Raw genomic sequence first — 17,568 nt, 5'->3', positions numbered from 1 at the left:
GTGCATCCAGTAGTTTATAATATCACCAAATACAAAACAACAAATACTGAACCTGGGCCAAGCCTGTTGCACATGTTTTTGGTTATCCAGCCTTGCCTTGACTCAAGACCAGATTTACTGTTCTGGGGGCCACAGAGTATAAAAAGTATTTTAGGCCCTCTGGTTCAACCCGAACCCTCATCTTAACCTTAGTTGTACTTTATGCACTTGCCCTGTCAACTACGAGTTCCCATAAAGTGCAGCGACCCAGAGACCCAGAAAACAGCCCAGGAGTCAGACTCCAGCATAGCAGCACTGGTAGTGTCATCCAGGATTTTTTGTATGTGCATGAGTTTGGGGTATTTTAAGTAAACACATTTTTATTTAGGAGTCTGCAGTGTGGGAGCAAAGCATATTTTTTAAGAGGTCACAATACCAAAAAAACATTAAATCATAAGACAGAAATGCTCTGCACACTAAGATACATCAAAAAAGTTTTTGCCATGATGAAAGTTTTGATTTCCAACACCTGCTGAGTGTGCAGACCCTTTCTTCAAACAGAATATATACTAAATTTGTTAGAGTTAGGTAATAATGTTGGATCACCTTACACTTACACTTTAGTAGTGCTTTTTCTTAAAATACTTTGCAGTTAATCAATTTACATACAAACAGTGAACCTGGACCTTTTGGGGGGGCCTGGGGGCTGAGGTTCGGGTCTACTGCCCTCTTTGCTTTGTTGTTAATCCAACTTTGGCTATAAATTAATATGTAGTACATTACATTAAGAGATAGTAAATATCTCTTAAGTAATGTACTGCATATTAATTTATATGCAGTACATATATATTGTTCCTGTCCCAGTGAGGTTAAATATCTCTATAGACTGTGCATAACACAAGTGATAAAATAAAGAACACACAAAAACATTTATTTAAAAATAGGAACATCGGAAAAGAGCAAACTGTGGTGCAAATGTAAATATGTAAAGTATTTAGTAGTTTAAAATATGATATATGGAACAATAAGGGACATAAATATATGGAACAAAACTTGTCTTTTCAAATCTAAATCATACGTGTTAGGACTAGAGTCAGGGATAAGAATTGTGTAAGTGTGCATATGTATAATTTTGCAGGCTGTTTTTCATCATGGATACCTACTTTTACTTTGTAAAAAAAAGGATTAGGGCTAGTGTAGGGCTTGTACCTTCTTCTTAATACCTCTTGAGCTATTACAGATCTCTTGATTATCTTAGATTAGATTATGAAGTTACTGTAATTATGGGTAAAATCTTCATTTAATGCTTTAAGAGAAGAAGATCCCTCATTTAAGCAGTTACTAATGCACGGAGCTCCTCCACCGTGTGTTCACAGCTGTTATCATTCTCCCTGCATTAATTATGATCACAGATGAAATGTGTCAAAGTCTGGTAAACTCCATTTTCCTCTGTTGTTGTTGTCGCCTGCCTGGCTCCTGCTGCCTTCTGATTGGCTGAACGGGATCGCGGTGACGTCGCGTCACGTCCTGCTGTGTGCTGCGTGATGGCGGTGTCCATGACGGATCCGGCACGCTGACTTCGTGTGGAGGTGTGCACAAGTTTACCCTCTGCAAAAACCACCACGGAGACATTTGTCAGCGGGTTACCTTAACCCAAATCCTCGGCACTCATTTTTAATGAATTGATCGCAGGTAAACACGTGTTTTGGTGCTAAAATAGCTCCGCAGTGCTGATGGTGGTTAATGTTAAATGCTGGGTACTAGCCGTCAGCTAACTGTTCAGGCAAGGTTAAGGGACACCGGTGTGTGTTTATAACATTACTTACCACATCAGTGAAGTATAACTCATCTCGACCTCCGTGTTTCAGATCATGGCGCTCCACAGACTGTCCTTCAGACTACGGCAAACGGTGAGATCACTGTTAACAGTGGGTTTATATGCTGTGTGACAAGCTGCAGATGTATAACCTGGACATGTATGTGCAGATTAACCCTTCTCACATGTTACTGACCTAGGTCAGCTCCTCTGTTTTCAAAGCAGGGAGGCACAGTACATGTTTATGGGTGGTTTTGGTGTGAAACACAGCTTTATATTGGTTTAATGGGATGTGCATTCATGTGGTGATACAAGCTGGCAGTAGACACTAATTTAAAAAAGTATGTTAAGTATATACAAGTATTTTTGATTGAGGCTAAGATAGCTTACAGAGTTGTTTTCTTTTTTTGTCATTTAAGTCTTTGTTCATTCATACATAGGTTACTTGACAAGCTTAGATATCCATCCATTATCTGTAACAGTGTATCCTCATCAGGGTCACAGTAGGGCTGCAGCCTATCCCAGCTGACAGGGCGAGAGGCAGGGTACACCCTGGACATGCCACCAGTTCATCACAGTGCACATAGACGGGCAAGTTAGAACTGAACATGTTTTAAGTGCATGTCTTTGGACTGTGGGAGGAAGCCAGAGAGAACCCACGCAGACACGGGGAGAATATGCAAACTCCACACAGAAAGGAGGTTCGAACCAAGAACCTTCTCGCTGTGAGGTGACAGCGCTAACCACTGCACCATCATGCCGCAAGATACATACATAAACATAAATTTAAACTTGAAAACAAACATAAACATTAACAGTCAGTATATCCAGCATACCGCAATGAATACAAAGGACTGTGATGAATTAACGTCTGTTTTAAAAGTATATTTATCCAAATTAACTACTTTGTAATTGTAGTTTTGTAAAAATCTGTCATTACGTTTTGAAAAATCTTAAAAGACAAGATAAGATTAAGACAAGACTTTATTGATCCCACACCGGGGGAAATTCACGTGTCACAGCAGCTAACGACATACGAGGTGGATGAGAAAGAGGTGCCTATAAAGGCAGAGTCCTTCCTGGAGCTACCGGGTTTCGAATCCAGCCTGTTGTCCTTTGCCGTGTGTCGTTCCCCCTCTCTCTGCCTGCTTTCCTGTCTCTCTTCACCTGTCCACTCTCAAATGTTACGTAAACCAACATTTAAAACATTAGAATCTACCGTAGTAGCCCAGTATGTGTACACGTACAAGGGTTTTGACTCGTAAGCGTACAGTGAAAAACAAGGATTTACATTTAAATACATTTTATTCCTCTTATCATAATTTTTGACTAAAGCTAATCCTGAAAATGATATAACGTGTTTTACACAGATGATTTTTCTGTTGACTCTTGTATTTATTGTAAATACTGTCTTGTATGCTAGATACCTTTGGTTGTATTTGATACTTGAATAAAATGATTAATTCTTTGCAGGCAACACACGTGAGGTCCCTTCATACCAGTGGATGTGGGCAGCAGCAGGCGGCTGTGGCTGCAGAGTCAGAATCTGAGACCTTCTCAGTTTGCAGAGCACAGGAGAATGATCCGGTAAGCAAATCTGACCTTAAGAGTGCAAATGTCGTCATCATGCTAACAGGCAGGTGGTGGTGGTGGGGGCACACAGGACATGTTTGTGTTTGTTGCAGCAGTCATCTGTGCATTAATGATCGGTGAGCTCACTGTTTGTTTCTTTCCAGGCATGTCAGTCAGAGAAACATCTGGGACAGTATTACACACTGCCCTCTGCACACGTCCGCACTCTGTTTCCTCACGGCCTCCCTTGGCGCTATCAACAACAGGTATGATGTTAAACATAGAATCTCCTAGATGTTGTTTTGTGTCTTGATTTAGTGTTTTTTAATAGTAACATATCTGTCGGGTATGGTTTCAGGTGAAGACCTTCAATGAAGCCTGTATGATGGTGAGGTCGCCAGCTCTAGAGGTCATCTCTTGCCTGAAGAAAACAGACACCAGCAAACCTGCTGTGCGATATCTATTCTGTATCCTTTTAAAACGCTCACACACACACACACACACACACACAGATTAACAGACATTTCTTCTTCTCTTGCTGCTTCTGAATAAACCTGTTGTCAACCTTATCTAGTTGTTTAGATGGGTTGAAGGGCAGTGGGAAGACGATATCTCTCTGTCACGCAGTCCACTTCTGCTATACACAGGGATGGCTGGTGCTTCATATTCCTGATGGTGAGACACAGTGACGCAAACCAAGTGGCTGACTACCAGCTACCACTGCAGAAGAACAGCAAGTGTCACAGTGACCCTCCTCTGACTTTTATTTTTTTTTATAATACAGCTCACATCTGGGTGAAGAATTGTAAGGAGCTGCTGCCCTCTTCTTATAACACCTCTCGCTTTGATCAGCCATTACAAGCCACCGAATGGTTACGCAACTTCAAAGTCACCAATGAACACTTCCTTTCAAAGGTAATGATTTTTTACACAGTGTGCTTTTATGAACAGCGGTGGGCTGCAATGTTAGAATATCAAGTGGATGCCTAAGAGTATACATAGTCAGATTAAGGCTGGAGGAGTATTACAAAATTTGTCACATGATTAACAAGCACTTATAGAGGTTAAATGAGCCTTGACTGTGTCTTCACAGCAGCCACATGCTGATATGCATGAAGCCATTACACTGCTTGATGACTTGACCTGAATTTACCCACATGTATCGCTGTAAAATGAAGAGTTTGAAGTGTCTTTGCATAGCACAAATAAAATAATACATAGTATAAAATAATATGGTGTATTTTGAATGACAATATTTCTTTTATAGATGATCTAGTTAGATTATTCTAGAGTGTCTTACATTAGCTTTTTGATAAATAAAGCAAATAAAAATTTTGTGAGATAATTTCCACAAAACAACACATTTTTTTTACCATATTGACATTTAAAACAATATTATAGACTGAATTATACAGCTTAGAATTAATAAATGTAATTTGTGTCATGGAACAAACAAAGATTTTTAACCTCATGTAAGAAAAACCTGATGCATGAATTAAAATCAGGACCCAGCACGTCAGTGAAACTGTGCTGTTTCTCTTCCAGATAAAGACAAAGCAGCGCTATGTGTGGACTAAGAGAGAATCCACTGAGGAGGGAAGTGCTCTAGGAGAGCTGGTGGATCAGGTGAGTCTTTTCACAGGACAAATGAAGGGGAGTCTTGATTTTTCTGGCTCTGAGTATTTATTTGTGTTCATCTGTGGTGTGGTTTATATCGCCCTCCAAGACATTTTCATCAGTTTGTTGAATTTTCTGTTACCTATTCTTTGCTCTTGTCCCACCGATTTCCCAACAGAGGTCATTAAAGTTTCATCTTTCACCTCGCCTGTGCTTAGTGGTGATCAATAGCCAATGAACGGAGCATAGTGATGGATCAGCACAATATTTTTGTACCACACACACACTGACAAAAGTGGAAAAAGAGTATTAGATTTATGTTCAGCCTGTGAATTTCTCACCTCCTCCAATCAGCCATCTCACTCTGCTATATTTCACCGAATCATTTGCTCTATAATAAGGAACACGCTGAGACATTAGTGCTGCTCTATTTTCTCAGACAAACTCATTCTTGGTCACTGCTGGTGTTACTGCGAGCTCGTTGTAGGCTGTAATTAGATCTGATATTAATAGCCAAACTTCTGACATGACATTATTTGTCATGGGAAATCAAATACGTTTCAAATGTCCTGCTGACACATCTGTAATAAACTGCAGGCTTAAAACTAAAGACAGGTGCATGAAATTCTTGTTTTCTCTAACACTCTACCAATTTTTTTTGTCCTGCAAAGTTTTGTGTCGTTATTCTCTGTAAATAAAACCACAAAGTATTAAAATCAATGCAGCAGAACTGAACTTTTCTTTTGTTGGTTTGTGTTATTCCACCCATTCTTCCTCATAAGAACCTTGCGTCTGTGTTACCCACAATGCCTCTCCACTGCAGACAGTTCAGGAGATTCGGGTGTGTTATGCTGAAAAGCGTCTCATGTAGCAGAGATGTGGAGCGGCTTACGGTGGTCTGCTGAGCTTTCATTTTCAAACTTGTAGTCGTCAGCCCTAACTGGAGGCATTTATCAGACTTTGCTCCCACTGGAGAGACAAAAGGCTTTACATATGCAGTAGTACTCTTCAAGACCTGTAAACAGACTGTAAACAGACCAATGGAGTTGCCCTATATTTGCTTTTGACGTGATCAGGCTTCTGATGGCCTTTCTTTTTGCTGTAGGGTATCACCCGTGTGAAGAGCAGCAGTGATGTGGTGGGGGCGGTGATGAAGGAGCTGAGGCTACAAAGTGGGCAGCCAGAGTCAAACTTCCGCCTGGCCGTGGCTGTGGATGGTGTCAACGCCCTGTGGGGAAGATCCACCATCAAGAAGGAGGATAAGAGCGCTGTGAGGAAACACATTCACAGTCCTGTCATGCTTCATACTCGTCTTCATGCTTCTCTTTCAGCTTCAACAGACAGGAAGGCTCATGTGTTTGTCTTTCTCACTGTCCGTCAGGTGGAACCAGAGGAGCTCACTTTGGTTTATAACCTGAGGAAACTGGTGAAGAACGACTGGGTGAGCAGAGCACACTGAAGGCGATGTCTGTTAAATTTCAGGGTTAAAATTTATTTTTTTTATTGACATTCGCTCTTTTTATTTCAGACTGGAGGCGCCATCATCACTACTCTGTCTCAGACGGGGTCTCTCTACACTTCAAAATCTGCCTACTTGCCTCATGAGCTGCTGGGAGAGGTCAGAGGTCTTTTTTTTTTTCTTCTTTTTTTGTACTTTATAATCTTTAGCACTTGCCCTCCAGCTCTGACAGCAGACTCGTCTTTCCTTCCCTTCTCAAACTTTGGTTATTAGTCAGGAAATTGCAAACATGACCTTGAGATTTTATCACTCGTCTCAGGCCTCATGGGCAGACGTGTCGTAATTCAGTTAAGTGAGACACAGACGACATAATGGTTATGCTTTGTTGTTGCTTTGTAAAGAACATCTCAACTTTTTGGTGCCTGTAGGCAACAAATCAAACAGTATCTACCATTTTGTTTTATGCTTGTACCTGTTTGCAGTTTCACACCGTGCGATTGTGCTGTTGCTGTGTGTTCTAGTATTATTTATCGTGGTCGTATTCAGCTGATGTCCGCATGTCGTAAGATCAATTTCCTAATGGACCAATAAATCTATTACTGTCAGCCACCTCTTACATCTGTTCTGGGAAATGATTGAACTGCAAAACCTAATGTTGGGTCGTATAACATTCTTGTCTCACCAAGTTGAAAAATGTTGACGTTATAATACAATCATTTAGACTTCTGTCGTTGACCACTGACCATGTGGACTTGACTTCAACTTGTCTTTTTAAAAATATGCATGCTTTCTTCTCTATCTGGATTGAAATGATAGAAATCCTAATATCTTTATTTTTTTTTGATTAATGTGATCATTTACAGCATCTAAGTATTGTTAATCAAATGTGTGATTATTTTCTGCTCTGACATTTGATGCTCAGTATGTTGATTTCCTGTTTGCGTGTCCCTCATCAGAAGGGCTTTGACAAGATGGACCCGTTCATCCCGGTGTCAGTGCCCAACTACAGCGAGAAAGAGTTTGAGAGTTGTTACCTCTACTATATGGACCGTCACTGGCTTCAGCATCCACAGAGTAAGTGATGATACTGTGAATGCTTTGTAACAGAAAAAGACGTTTAAATAACCTCAAATCCTTTTTTTCCTCTCCTGCTCAGGTCACACAGAGGAAGGGAAGAAAGAACTCGTCTTTTTGAGCAACAGAAATCCATCCATGTTGGAGAGGATTTGTGGCTCCATATGAACTCACATTAAGCGTACATGCATAAATGTCGCACACAAAAATCAAACAAACATACAAATGTCCATGTCTATAATACGTCTCCCTCTGTAAATTATGATGCATGTGTGTTACTTTGATAATAAAATGTTGAATTCAATTAAAAACTTTAAAAAATTTTTGTACATGTTTAAATCCACTGCAAAGAACTTTAATTAAACATGCAAGTAATTCAAGTACCGTAGTTGCAGTAGTTCAGAGTACCTTGGAAAAAAGATTTAATTACATAAATCACTATGGGAATTTGACACATTCTTTATAAACTGAATACTATTAAGAGCCACTTAGTTTGTTTGTTTTAAACAATATTTTAATTTAAATGTTCATATATTTCACATAGGCAACAAATACATACATGCATTATCTGTAACCGCTTCTCCTCACTAGGGTTATAGGGGGACTGACAGGACAGGCCGTGTACACCCTGGACAAGTCGCCAGTTCATCGAAGGGGACATACAGACACACAACCATTCACATTCACACCTACGGACAATTAGAGTCAACAATTTACCTATGAGTGTAAGTCAGCTGAGGTTAGAACCAGGAACCTTAATGCTGTCAGGGACAGTGCTAACCACTGTACCACCCATAACAATAAATATTAAATTAAACCATAAAGTATGTAGTCACAGTTTCCACAAAACATAGACGACATGCATCAACATACAGCAATTTAAAGATGACTGTGCAATTTGACGCCTAAGAAACTCCACTAAATGCTTTCACACATTTTCAAATTCTCCGGCCTTTCTTCTGTTATATAAGTCAGGCTCTCCAATACAAAACAAGATGCCATCTCCAAGATAAAGCTACCATCCTCCTGGCCTGCAGCCACTTTAGTCATGAACATTTCTTCATGTGCTACTGAGAAACTGCTGGTGAAGGTTTGAGAGGTGCCATGTTTGATTTGGCTTTTTATAATTTGTACACAGACATTTGTTCTCCCTTACACTGCTCAGGAGACCTTTTTCACAGCAGCATTTGGACATGAAACAGCAGGTAAGCACAGGTGTTACCAATGATGCTAATTTAAGGTTCACTTCCATTCAGGTCAAACACAGTCAGGGTGCTGCTGTTGGCTCATTGTAAAGTCTCCACTGCAATAAATGTGACTGAACCTTAATTAGTATCATTGTAAACACCTGTGCTGACCCTGCTACTTCATGTCAACATGACTGCTGTGAAAAAGGTCTATTTGCGTAAGAACATTACAAAGACTCAAACACATAAATCCTTTCTTGTATCCTCATTTATTGTGCAGCGACACCTGGCAGTGAGTCGCGTTATTGCACCTTTCTTCACGTGACAGTTGACAAAGTCACATGACCGGGCAAAAGTCATGTTTGTTGGCCAAAACAAAGTGGCCGGTATGGAAGAGTGGACCAAGTTAAGGTGATGGTCGAGTGTAGATGTTTGAACTGACCCGCAGGACATGTCAGAGTCTGTATCAGGATCCTCTGAGGTGAGATAATCTGCTCTAATGTGCTCTGAATTAAATGTGTATGTGTGTGTGAGGGCTAAATGAAAGAAGTTGGCTCGTTTCTAACTTGTATTTTACTGTTTTATCGAGTTTGAACTGTCATCCCTGAAGACTTCTTTCAATATTGTTTGTTTCTAGATAAAATGGCGTTGTCATCATGTTTACTTGTGGCTCTCGGTTTCCTCACAGCGGAAGTGACTCTTTCTGCAGGTACCACACCAAAGTACTAAAACCACACTGTGAAAATACTCCACTACAAGTAACCGTACTAATACCACACTGTGAAAATACTCCATTACAAGTAACAGTATTAATACCACACTGTGAAAATACTCCACTGCAAGTAACAGTACTAATATCACACTGTGAAAATACTCCATTAAAAGTAACAGTACTAATACCACACTGTGAAAATACTCCACTACAAGTAACAGTACTAATACCACACTGTGAAAATACTCCATTACAAGTAACAGTACTAATACCACACTGTGAAAATACTCCACTGCAAGTTACAGTACTAATATCACACTGTGAAAATACTCCACTACAAGTAACAGTACTAATACCACACTGTGAAAATACAAGTAACAGTACTAATACCACACTGTGAATATACTCCACTACAAGTAACAGTACTAATACCACATTGTGAAAATACTCCACTACAATTAAAGGTACTAATACCACATTGTGAAAATACTCCACTAAAAGTAACAGTACTAATACCACACTGTGAAAATACTCCATTTGTACAATCCAATATGGTCCAATACAACAACCCTGTCCGCCTTATTTACATACATGAAAGGGCCATCATATTAGAAACACCTTAATATACTGCAGTCCAGTTTAACACTACTGCAAACTACAACCTCGGTAGTAAACATAATAGTCAAAGTAATACCTCTCTGTCAGTGTCAACAAAAACTGAAACATTATAAGCTTTGTAAATGTTTATGGCAGAGTTGTTATATTGGATCACATTGAAAGTGTACCTGAAGAAGTGGCTGGTCAGTGTATATTCTTATGTAAATATATCTGTATGTGCTTCTGCTTAAATCAGCCAGTAGTTTTCAGCTTTTAACTTCCTCATGTCACATCATATCAAAAAAAAAAATAACTGTGTACAATAAAAGCCACTAAAGGTGCTTAATTTTTTATTATTCACGTCAGAAAGCGGAAGGGAGCATAGAATGTCAGGGGATTCATACAAAGTCTGCCCGTGTTATAGTTATAAATTTGATTTGTTTATAAAAAAAAATGGGTACAATATGTCTTTTTGGACCCTCAAACAATAAGTCAGCTTTTCCAGTTTAAATATTTCCATTAATTAATTTTTCCATTTAACCAGGCTTCCAGCGTAGGTGGTGCTGGACTTTCTACTGATTTTTTTTATTTTTTGTTTTTTCGCTGCTAAAAGGGCCTGCAGCTGCTTTGTATCCTTCCTCTGTTTCTAAAACAAAACATGTCCCAGATAATGAGTCTCTGAGTTCAACGGTATCTGAGTCTTAAATACTTTGCTCAAGGCTTTCTGAATGCCACTCCAATATAAATTGGTTTGGCACAGTCCCATATGTGGTAATGATTTACCTCTGCTGATCCACACTGTCTTTAACGCATCACACTCATATTTCTGTACCTTTTACTGAGGCTGAGCTTATTTGAGCTACTTTATATACTGTTGGGTAGTTTTAATCTACAGCTATGAATCATATTCTATAGGATCATCATATGTTTGTAGTGTTGCTGTCTCTGCAGTACTTAAGTAAATCTCAGTACTCTGTTACTTTACGTCACTATGATACACCTGTTTTCAGTTGCCATTATCTGAATGTGTGGCCCTCTTTTGTTGCCTGTGTGTGAAGTAAATTCTAAAACTTCTGTTCTTCAGTAATATGTGAATGAGATGTTTCTCTTTCTTCTTCTCCTTCCAGAAAGCACTGGATGTGTTGCCAGAAACTTTGGTCATGGCTCTGTGGTGTGTGAGTGTAATTCAACCTACTGTGACAGTGTTGGCTCAGTCACTTTGCCTCCTTTGGGCCAGTATTCCTCATACCTGACCAGTATGGCCGGTAGCAGACTTGAAGCAGGTCAGGGTCGGGTCCAGGTGAACAGCACCGGGGCAGGTAAGTGATGTGGGTTTTTACTGGGATGTCAGTGGTGTTGGAGTAGGCACAGAGCATCTTCTTTCATTATGTGTCTCTATCAGCCCTCAGGTTGACCATCGTTCCCTACCAGAAGTACCAGAAGATCAGGGGATTTGGTGGAGCTATGACAGACGCAGCAGCGATTAACATCCTGTCTCTTTCTGCCGGTGCACAGGACCAGCTGCTACGACAGTACTTTTCCCCTGAAGGTACACTAAGAAAAAAAAAACTGGTGGGGTAATAAATCAGAAAAGCATAAGGTGACCATAAATTCCAGGAACATTCACAAACAAGACACATTTATTGTTCTTGTTTGTCTATTTTTAATGTAAAAACACAGAGCAAGCCGTGTTTTTCACATGACAACAGTTGTTGTGCTTCAACATAATGAAGAATACGTTGCACACATTTTACGAGAGGTGTGCAGGTTAGTTTGTTTTCCCACATTTACAGAATAATCTGCAGCATCATCACCTACATTGTTCAGCATCACTCATGCATGCTGTTATTAAAGCTGGGCTATGTCATAAACAGGTTCATTGCCAGGTAGGTTTTCACGTGCAAGAAATGTGTGTTAGTGTTTTGGAGCATAACAACACAGCAAGCAGAAAAATATAAAAAGAGATGAAAAGCACTAACATGTTGAGAAGCATAAATAGAAAATTATATATATTATAATATTATAAATAATAATAAATAGGGTGTAACATATTCCTTAAATGTAAATATTTTATAAAGTAAGAAGAAGCTCAGTGTCTAATTCTAGGTAACACATTACTTAAACCCATGTTAACGTGTTTATAACAATGTAATGTTGCAAGCAGATAAATATTTTAAGTGTTTATTAATGTACAGTATTTGGCAACAATTATAACTTCTTGTATGAAGTTGTAGTTCATGTTATCACAACTCCGTTTTACTAGATTTTCATTCATTATCCACTTATGGGTTCCCACAGGAGGAGATATAGTTGTTAATAAAACCTACATTATAATATTTATAAATTATGAATCATAGATGGGGCGGCATGATAGTGCAGTGGTTAGCACTGTCAGTAATGGATGGATGGATATTAAATGGTAAATAGGGGGATTAAAGTGAAGTCTAAACCTAATTTGGTTACAACTTGACCAGAATTTACAGAAATGTGTACAAATAACTTAATAGCGTTGAAATGTGTATATATTTGTGGTTAACGTTTTGTATTAGATATTATGTACACGTGGTAAAAAGGAAACCATGTGTCACTGTGACGATGCTCAAAATGTCAAGAAAGATGTTACCATGGATTTGAGATATTTCCAGCGTCTATCATCTAAATATTTCTCCTCTATGAGTTGCTAAAATTATTATAGTGAGTTATCAGTCAGCCTCTGTTGTTTTCGACGCTGTGTCTCTGGCAGGTATCAGCTACAGTGTGGTGCGTGTGCCGATGGCCAGCTGTGACTTCTCCACCCGTACGTACACATACGCTGACACACCTGGAGACTACAATCTGGATCATTTCAATCTGGCCCCTGAGGACATCAAAATGAAGGTCTGTCTCTGTCTCTGTCTCTCTCTCTTACACATGCACATGCTCATCACTCCATCCCTCTAAGCTCTCCTCTTCTTCCTAGATCCCTCTCCTGCAGCGTGCTCAGGCCTTGTCTCCTCGCCCCCTGTCTCTGCTGGCCAGTGCATGGAGCGCCCCCGCTTGGATGAAAACTAACGATGCACTTATTGGAAAGGGCTCCCTGAAGGGCAAACCTGGGGGCAAGGTGCACAAGACCTGGGCTCACTATTATATCAGGTGACATGTGTGGCTTTACCTAAATGTAATGTCGCATTGTTGATAATATCTGATACAATGGAAGCTTATTCTGGCACTCACTTTTTTCTGTCCTCTCAGGTTCCTTGAGGAATATGCTAAATATAACTTGACCTTCTGGGCCCTGACCACAGGGAATGAGCCCTCTGCAGGACGAATGACAAACTACAGGTCTCATCTTGCATTCTATTAAAAAGAATTAACCTTTGTCAGGACTCTGAAATGTTACAACAGACTGAGAAGCATCTTTGTGTCCCTGCAGTTTCCAGGCTCTGGGCTTCACTCCTGAGGAGCAGAGGGACTGGGTGGCTCTGGACCTGGGCCCTGCCCTGCACGCTTCATCACGCCCACATACACACATACTCATACTGGATGACAACCGCCTGCTGCTGCCCTACTGGGCTAAAGTGGTGAGTCCAAGGATGGAGCGATAGTGGGAAAGGTCATGGTAAACTTTGTTACACCTGCTGCTGCATAGTGCTGCGGGCTATAAAATAGAAAATAGATTAAAGGACAGTAAAGGATTTTAACAAGGCACATATAATGTATAATAAAAATACAAGTTAACTGAACACATTAGAGAAGATATACATGTTTAGATGCTGGGAGGGAAAGCTAAAATATGTGTAGTAAGATACAATTTACTCAGGAATAAAGGACTTCTTACATTTTCCAGTCTCACTTTTTAAAAATAAATAAATAAAACAGGTTTCTGCAAGGTTCAGTGTTAAATTTAGACATTTTAAGACCTTTTTATTACCACAGAATGCAATTTAATACCAGCGATACAATATTTCACAGTCATAACAACCAAAGTATGAAAGTATGATATAAAACCAATAGGGACAATGTGGCTTAGAATTATTTATCATTATATTACATTTTTGCAGTACTTCCCAGAAGCATAACAATAATTCCTTATGATATAATCAATTATATTAATGTGACCTGGATCCAGGCAAGCAGCATAATATGTGTTGATGGATTAAGCTATAAAAAAAGATGAATTCATTTCAAGGTTTTGCTAAAATCGACACTTGCCCATTATGTGATGATGAGCTTCCCAGCTACTGTAGCTAGCAGTAGTGACTGTTTGGTTCAGGTCTGAACATTACTGTCTACAACAGACAAGAGAAAACATTTAAGACTATTATAAATTAGATTTAAGACGTTGTAATAGCTTAACAAAATTCAATGCTTTTGAAGAAACTTCTGCATTTTATGTGGGATCTTTTTCTTTTTTTCCCATCTTGTCCCTTCAGGTCCTCAGTGATATTCATGCAGGAAGGTACATTCATGGTGTGGCAGTTCACTGGTACTTTGACCACATTGTCCCAGCTGAGATAAGCCTGGGAACAACCCATCATCTCTACCCAGAGTATTACCTGTTTGGTACAGAGGCCTGCTCTGGCTTTCTCCCAACAGACAGAGGGGTAAAACTCGGTAGCTGGGACAGGGCAGAACACTACGCACATGATATTCTAGAGGTAAGATAATCTTAGCTCATGCACATGGGTTATGCTTGTTCATTCAGATCCCCTGTAACAGATGTGAGATTTGACAGGCTGTGAGCTGTTCCTGAAAGGTGAATCACCTCCCCCGATGCTGCAGTGCAGGTTTACAAGTTGCAGTCTGCTGCACACACTCTTCAGAAAACTGCCTGCAGGCTGTCATGGCAAGCTGGAACGGGTGTTTTGTTTCTTCTGTCTTCACTCTCTCTCTCAAAGGAAATTGGACTCCCTCCATTCTATCCATTTTGCATGGGTGCATTCAGAGTCTAGACATCTTGAGAATCAGGAGGGATTTGTTTATGTAGATGTGTTGTCCTTGTGACATTTAAACAGGGCACCAGTCAAGTGGATTTCATCTAAACACCTCTTACTACAAAGATACAAGGCGCTGACTAGATACTAAACTGTGGGTGTTTCTCTTCATGCCAGGACTTAAATCATTATGTGGTGGGTTGGACTGACTGGAACCTGGCGTTGGACCAGACTGGTGGACCAAACTGGGTTAAAAACTTCGTGGACAGCCCTGTAGTTGTCGATGCACACCGTGACGTCTTCTACAAGCAGCCAACCTTCTATAGCATGGCCCACTTCAGGTAGCAAAGGAGCCCTTTTCACACAGACTGTTCAAGGTGGGATTGGTGCAGCATTATTCTGCCTCACATGATATTTGTTCACACTGAATTAATGAACTTTTTAACACAGTAAGTTCCTGTGGGAGGGGTCTCAGAGAGTGGGTGTGTCCGCCAGTCGTGAAACAGACCTGGAATACTCTGCCTTCATCAGACCCGATGGCTCAGTGGTTCTCATCTTACTCAACAGGTACAGTAGCAGTCAGAGGTTTGAACACACCTTCTCATTAAATGGCTTTTCTTTATTTTTAACTTCATACATTGTAGATTAACACTGAAGACATGAATCACCATCCAGGACTTTTTCAGTGACGATCTTGCTGTTATTACAGACAGTGTATTATATACTAATATGTTTAGTCTCTGTGAAAGTTGTTTGAAAGACACATCTCTGGCTTTGTTTTGCACGTTAAACAAACTAGCAAGCATGTTGATTTTATCATCTGAACCAGACATGTTAATCACTTTAACATTATCCAACTGTTCAAAACTAAGTGGGGAAAAAAGCAACATGTGCTGCGCGCTTGGTGGCTGCTCTCCCTTCACTCTGCAGTCCAATTCATCCAAAATCATTGTTTGGGTTTAAGATACGAGAAGATAGACTTTATTGATATCACACTGGGGAAATTCACTTGTTACAATATACAAGGTGGATTAGAAAAATACTAAATAAATAGGATCGCCCTGGAGGCTCAACTGGTACAGTGTATGCCCCACACACAAAAAGGTTAAGTCCTTCCTTCAGTGACCTGGTTCTGACTCCAGCCTTTGGTCCACGGACGTTGCCCCTCTCTCTCCCTGCTTCGCAGGCTGTCTTTAGCTGTCCACTCTCACAAATTGAAAGCCGTCCAGAGTTACCAGCAAGTGAGTTCATTCAGCCACGTCTCTGTGATGTTACACACTTGATACTTCCTCTGTAGCCGTTACCTCCTCCATCTTACTGGGGAGAGGCCATGGCAACAGGTGGGTGACTGTGGAGATCATCTGATGCAGCACTCCAACACTATCTTTCGTGGTTAGCCCTTACATAGCCTGGAGGTGTGTTTGGGGTGACTGTCCTGTTGAAAAGCAAATAATGGACCCACTAAGTGCAAAACAGATAGGATGGCATGTCACTGCAGAAGACCTTGGTAGATATGCTGGTCACGTGTGAATAAATCACAACAAAGCACAACTATGCCATCACATCTCCTCCGTGCTTCACGGTGGGAACCACACATGCAGATAACCATCCTCACAAAGACACATCGGTTGGAACAAAAACTGGTTTAATGTCCATTTCTTGTGTTTCTTGGTCTAAACGATTCTCCTCTTCTTGTTGGTCTCCCTCAGTAGCACTTTCTTTCTTTGCAGAAGTTCGACCACGCAGGCCTGATTCACGCAGTCTCCTCTGAACAGTTGACGTTGAGATGTGCCTGCTGCTTGAACCCTGTGAAGCGTTCACGTAGGCTGTGATATTAGGTGCAGTCAATTTGCTGTCTCTGAGTCTGGTACCTGTGATGAACTTATCCTCTGCATCAGAGGTGACTCTGGGTCTGCCTTTCCTGGGGCGGTCCTCAAAAGAGCCAGTTTCATCGCAGCGCTTGATGGTTTTCGCGACAGCACTTGAAGACACATTCAAAGCTTTTGAAATCTGCCGGATCGACTGACCTTCAAGTCTTAAAGTAATGATGGACTGTCGCTTCTCTTTGCTTAGCTGAGCAGTTCTTGCCATAATGTGGATATGTACAGTACAGTAGTCAAATAGGACTATTTGTACTGTAGGATATGGTTTCTCAGCAACAGAACACGCATTAAACTAATTTCTGACAATACCTTATTCAGACTGCAAGCCTAAATCCGTTTTTAGGCATGTGCAAATTGATTTTTAAGAAGTGTTGACAACACGAAATGCGATTTCTGCCACAGATCTGAGCCACAGAAGTGCTTTAAAATCCGATATCCAGTCGGATCTCTACAAATACGTCGCTCTGGCCGGTCAAAGCAGATTTCAAAGTGTCTTTTCTGTCACTCGAAACACGACAAAGGACGTTTAATCCAGAGAAACAGGCTGGCAATAGCAAAGACGAAGCTGCTTCCGCGTTGGAAACACGCGTCATCAGCGTACGTAGTCACGCCCTTCCCAGCGCTACGTCGTTACCACAGCAACCAGTGCAGATCCGGTCTGATCACTTGTAAATAAAATAAATAATAATGATAAATAAAGTAAATAACAAAGTCTGTTTTGAAGAAGTGATATGAGAAATAAATCTTGATTCTCTGGCA

The 17,568-nt window shown here is 40.4% G+C and overlaps 2 protein-coding genes and 1 long non-coding RNA gene across 4 annotated transcripts in view; 2 read left to right on the top strand and 1 right to left on the bottom strand.

Moving 5' to 3' along the window:
- Positions 1–1,409: 1,409 nt before the first annotated feature.
- dap3 (death associated protein 3) lies at positions 1,410–7,821 on the top strand. The gene is made up of 13 exons (XM_019253922.2): positions 1,410–1,671; positions 1,848–1,889; positions 3,269–3,382; positions 3,532–3,633; positions 3,726–3,834; positions 3,950–4,042; positions 4,152–4,282; positions 4,913–4,993; positions 6,090–6,254; positions 6,366–6,425; positions 6,513–6,602; positions 7,400–7,517; positions 7,600–7,821. The coding sequence occupies exons 2-13, from the start codon at positions 1,851–1,853 to the stop codon at positions 7,683–7,685; spliced, it is 1,188 nt and encodes a 395-aa protein (XP_019109467.2). The 5' UTR covers positions 1,410–1,671; positions 1,848–1,850; the 3' UTR covers positions 7,686–7,821.
- Positions 7,822–8,926: 1,105 nt separating this feature from the next.
- The window catches only part of gba1 (glucosylceramidase beta 1), a 10,054-nt gene continuing 1,412 nt past the window's right edge, over positions 8,927–17,568 (top strand). The window contains exons 1-11 of one of the 2 annotated variants that reach the window (XM_027286958.1): positions 8,927–9,185; positions 9,342–9,413; positions 11,141–11,332; positions 11,416–11,562; positions 12,757–12,890; positions 12,973–13,145; positions 13,245–13,334; positions 13,426–13,573; positions 14,426–14,650; positions 15,104–15,303; positions 15,377–15,493. In XM_027286958.1, coding sequence (XP_027142759.1) covers positions 9,347–9,413; positions 11,141–11,332; positions 11,416–11,562; positions 12,757–12,890; positions 12,973–13,145; positions 13,245–13,334; positions 13,426–13,573; positions 14,426–14,650; positions 15,104–15,271 — 1,344 coding nt within the window. In that variant the 5' untranslated portion in view covers positions 8,927–9,185; positions 9,342–9,346 and the 3' untranslated portion in view covers positions 15,272–15,303; positions 15,377–15,493. Of the gene's footprint in view, positions 9,186–9,341; positions 9,414–11,140; positions 11,333–11,415; positions 11,563–12,756; positions 12,891–12,972; positions 13,146–13,244; positions 13,335–13,425; positions 13,574–14,425; positions 14,651–15,103; positions 15,304–15,376; positions 15,494–17,568 lie in introns of those variants that run through there. The other variant, XM_027286957.1, reaches the window with a different exon arrangement.
- On the bottom strand, positions 15,528–16,893 carry LOC113747349 (uncharacterized). The gene is made up of 2 exons (XR_003463588.1): positions 16,798–16,893; positions 15,528–16,361 (listed from the first exon to the last, which is right to left on the bottom strand). It is a non-coding gene; the product is annotated as an uncharacterized LOC113747349 (long non-coding RNA).

Source organism: Larimichthys crocea, chromosome XIII (assembly GCF_000972845.2).
Source record: "Larimichthys crocea isolate SSNF chromosome XIII, L_crocea_2.0, whole genome shotgun sequence".
Taxonomy (NCBI): domain Eukaryota; kingdom Metazoa; phylum Chordata; class Actinopteri; family Sciaenidae; genus Larimichthys; species Larimichthys crocea.
This window is presented reverse-complemented; position numbering and strand designations above follow the sequence as displayed.

Coding starts and splice junctions, on each gene's coding strand:
- dap3 (XM_019253922.2), top strand. CDS start 1,851: ATGGCGCTCCACAGACTGTCCTTCAGACTACGGCAAACG. Junction 4,043..4,151: donor GGTGCTTCATATTCCTGATG/GTGAGACACAGT, acceptor TTTATAATACAG/CTCACATCTGGGTGAAGAAT. Junction 4,994..6,089: donor TAGGAGAGCTGGTGGATCAG/GTGAGTCTTTTC, acceptor TTTTTGCTGTAG/GGTATCACCCGTGTGAAGAG.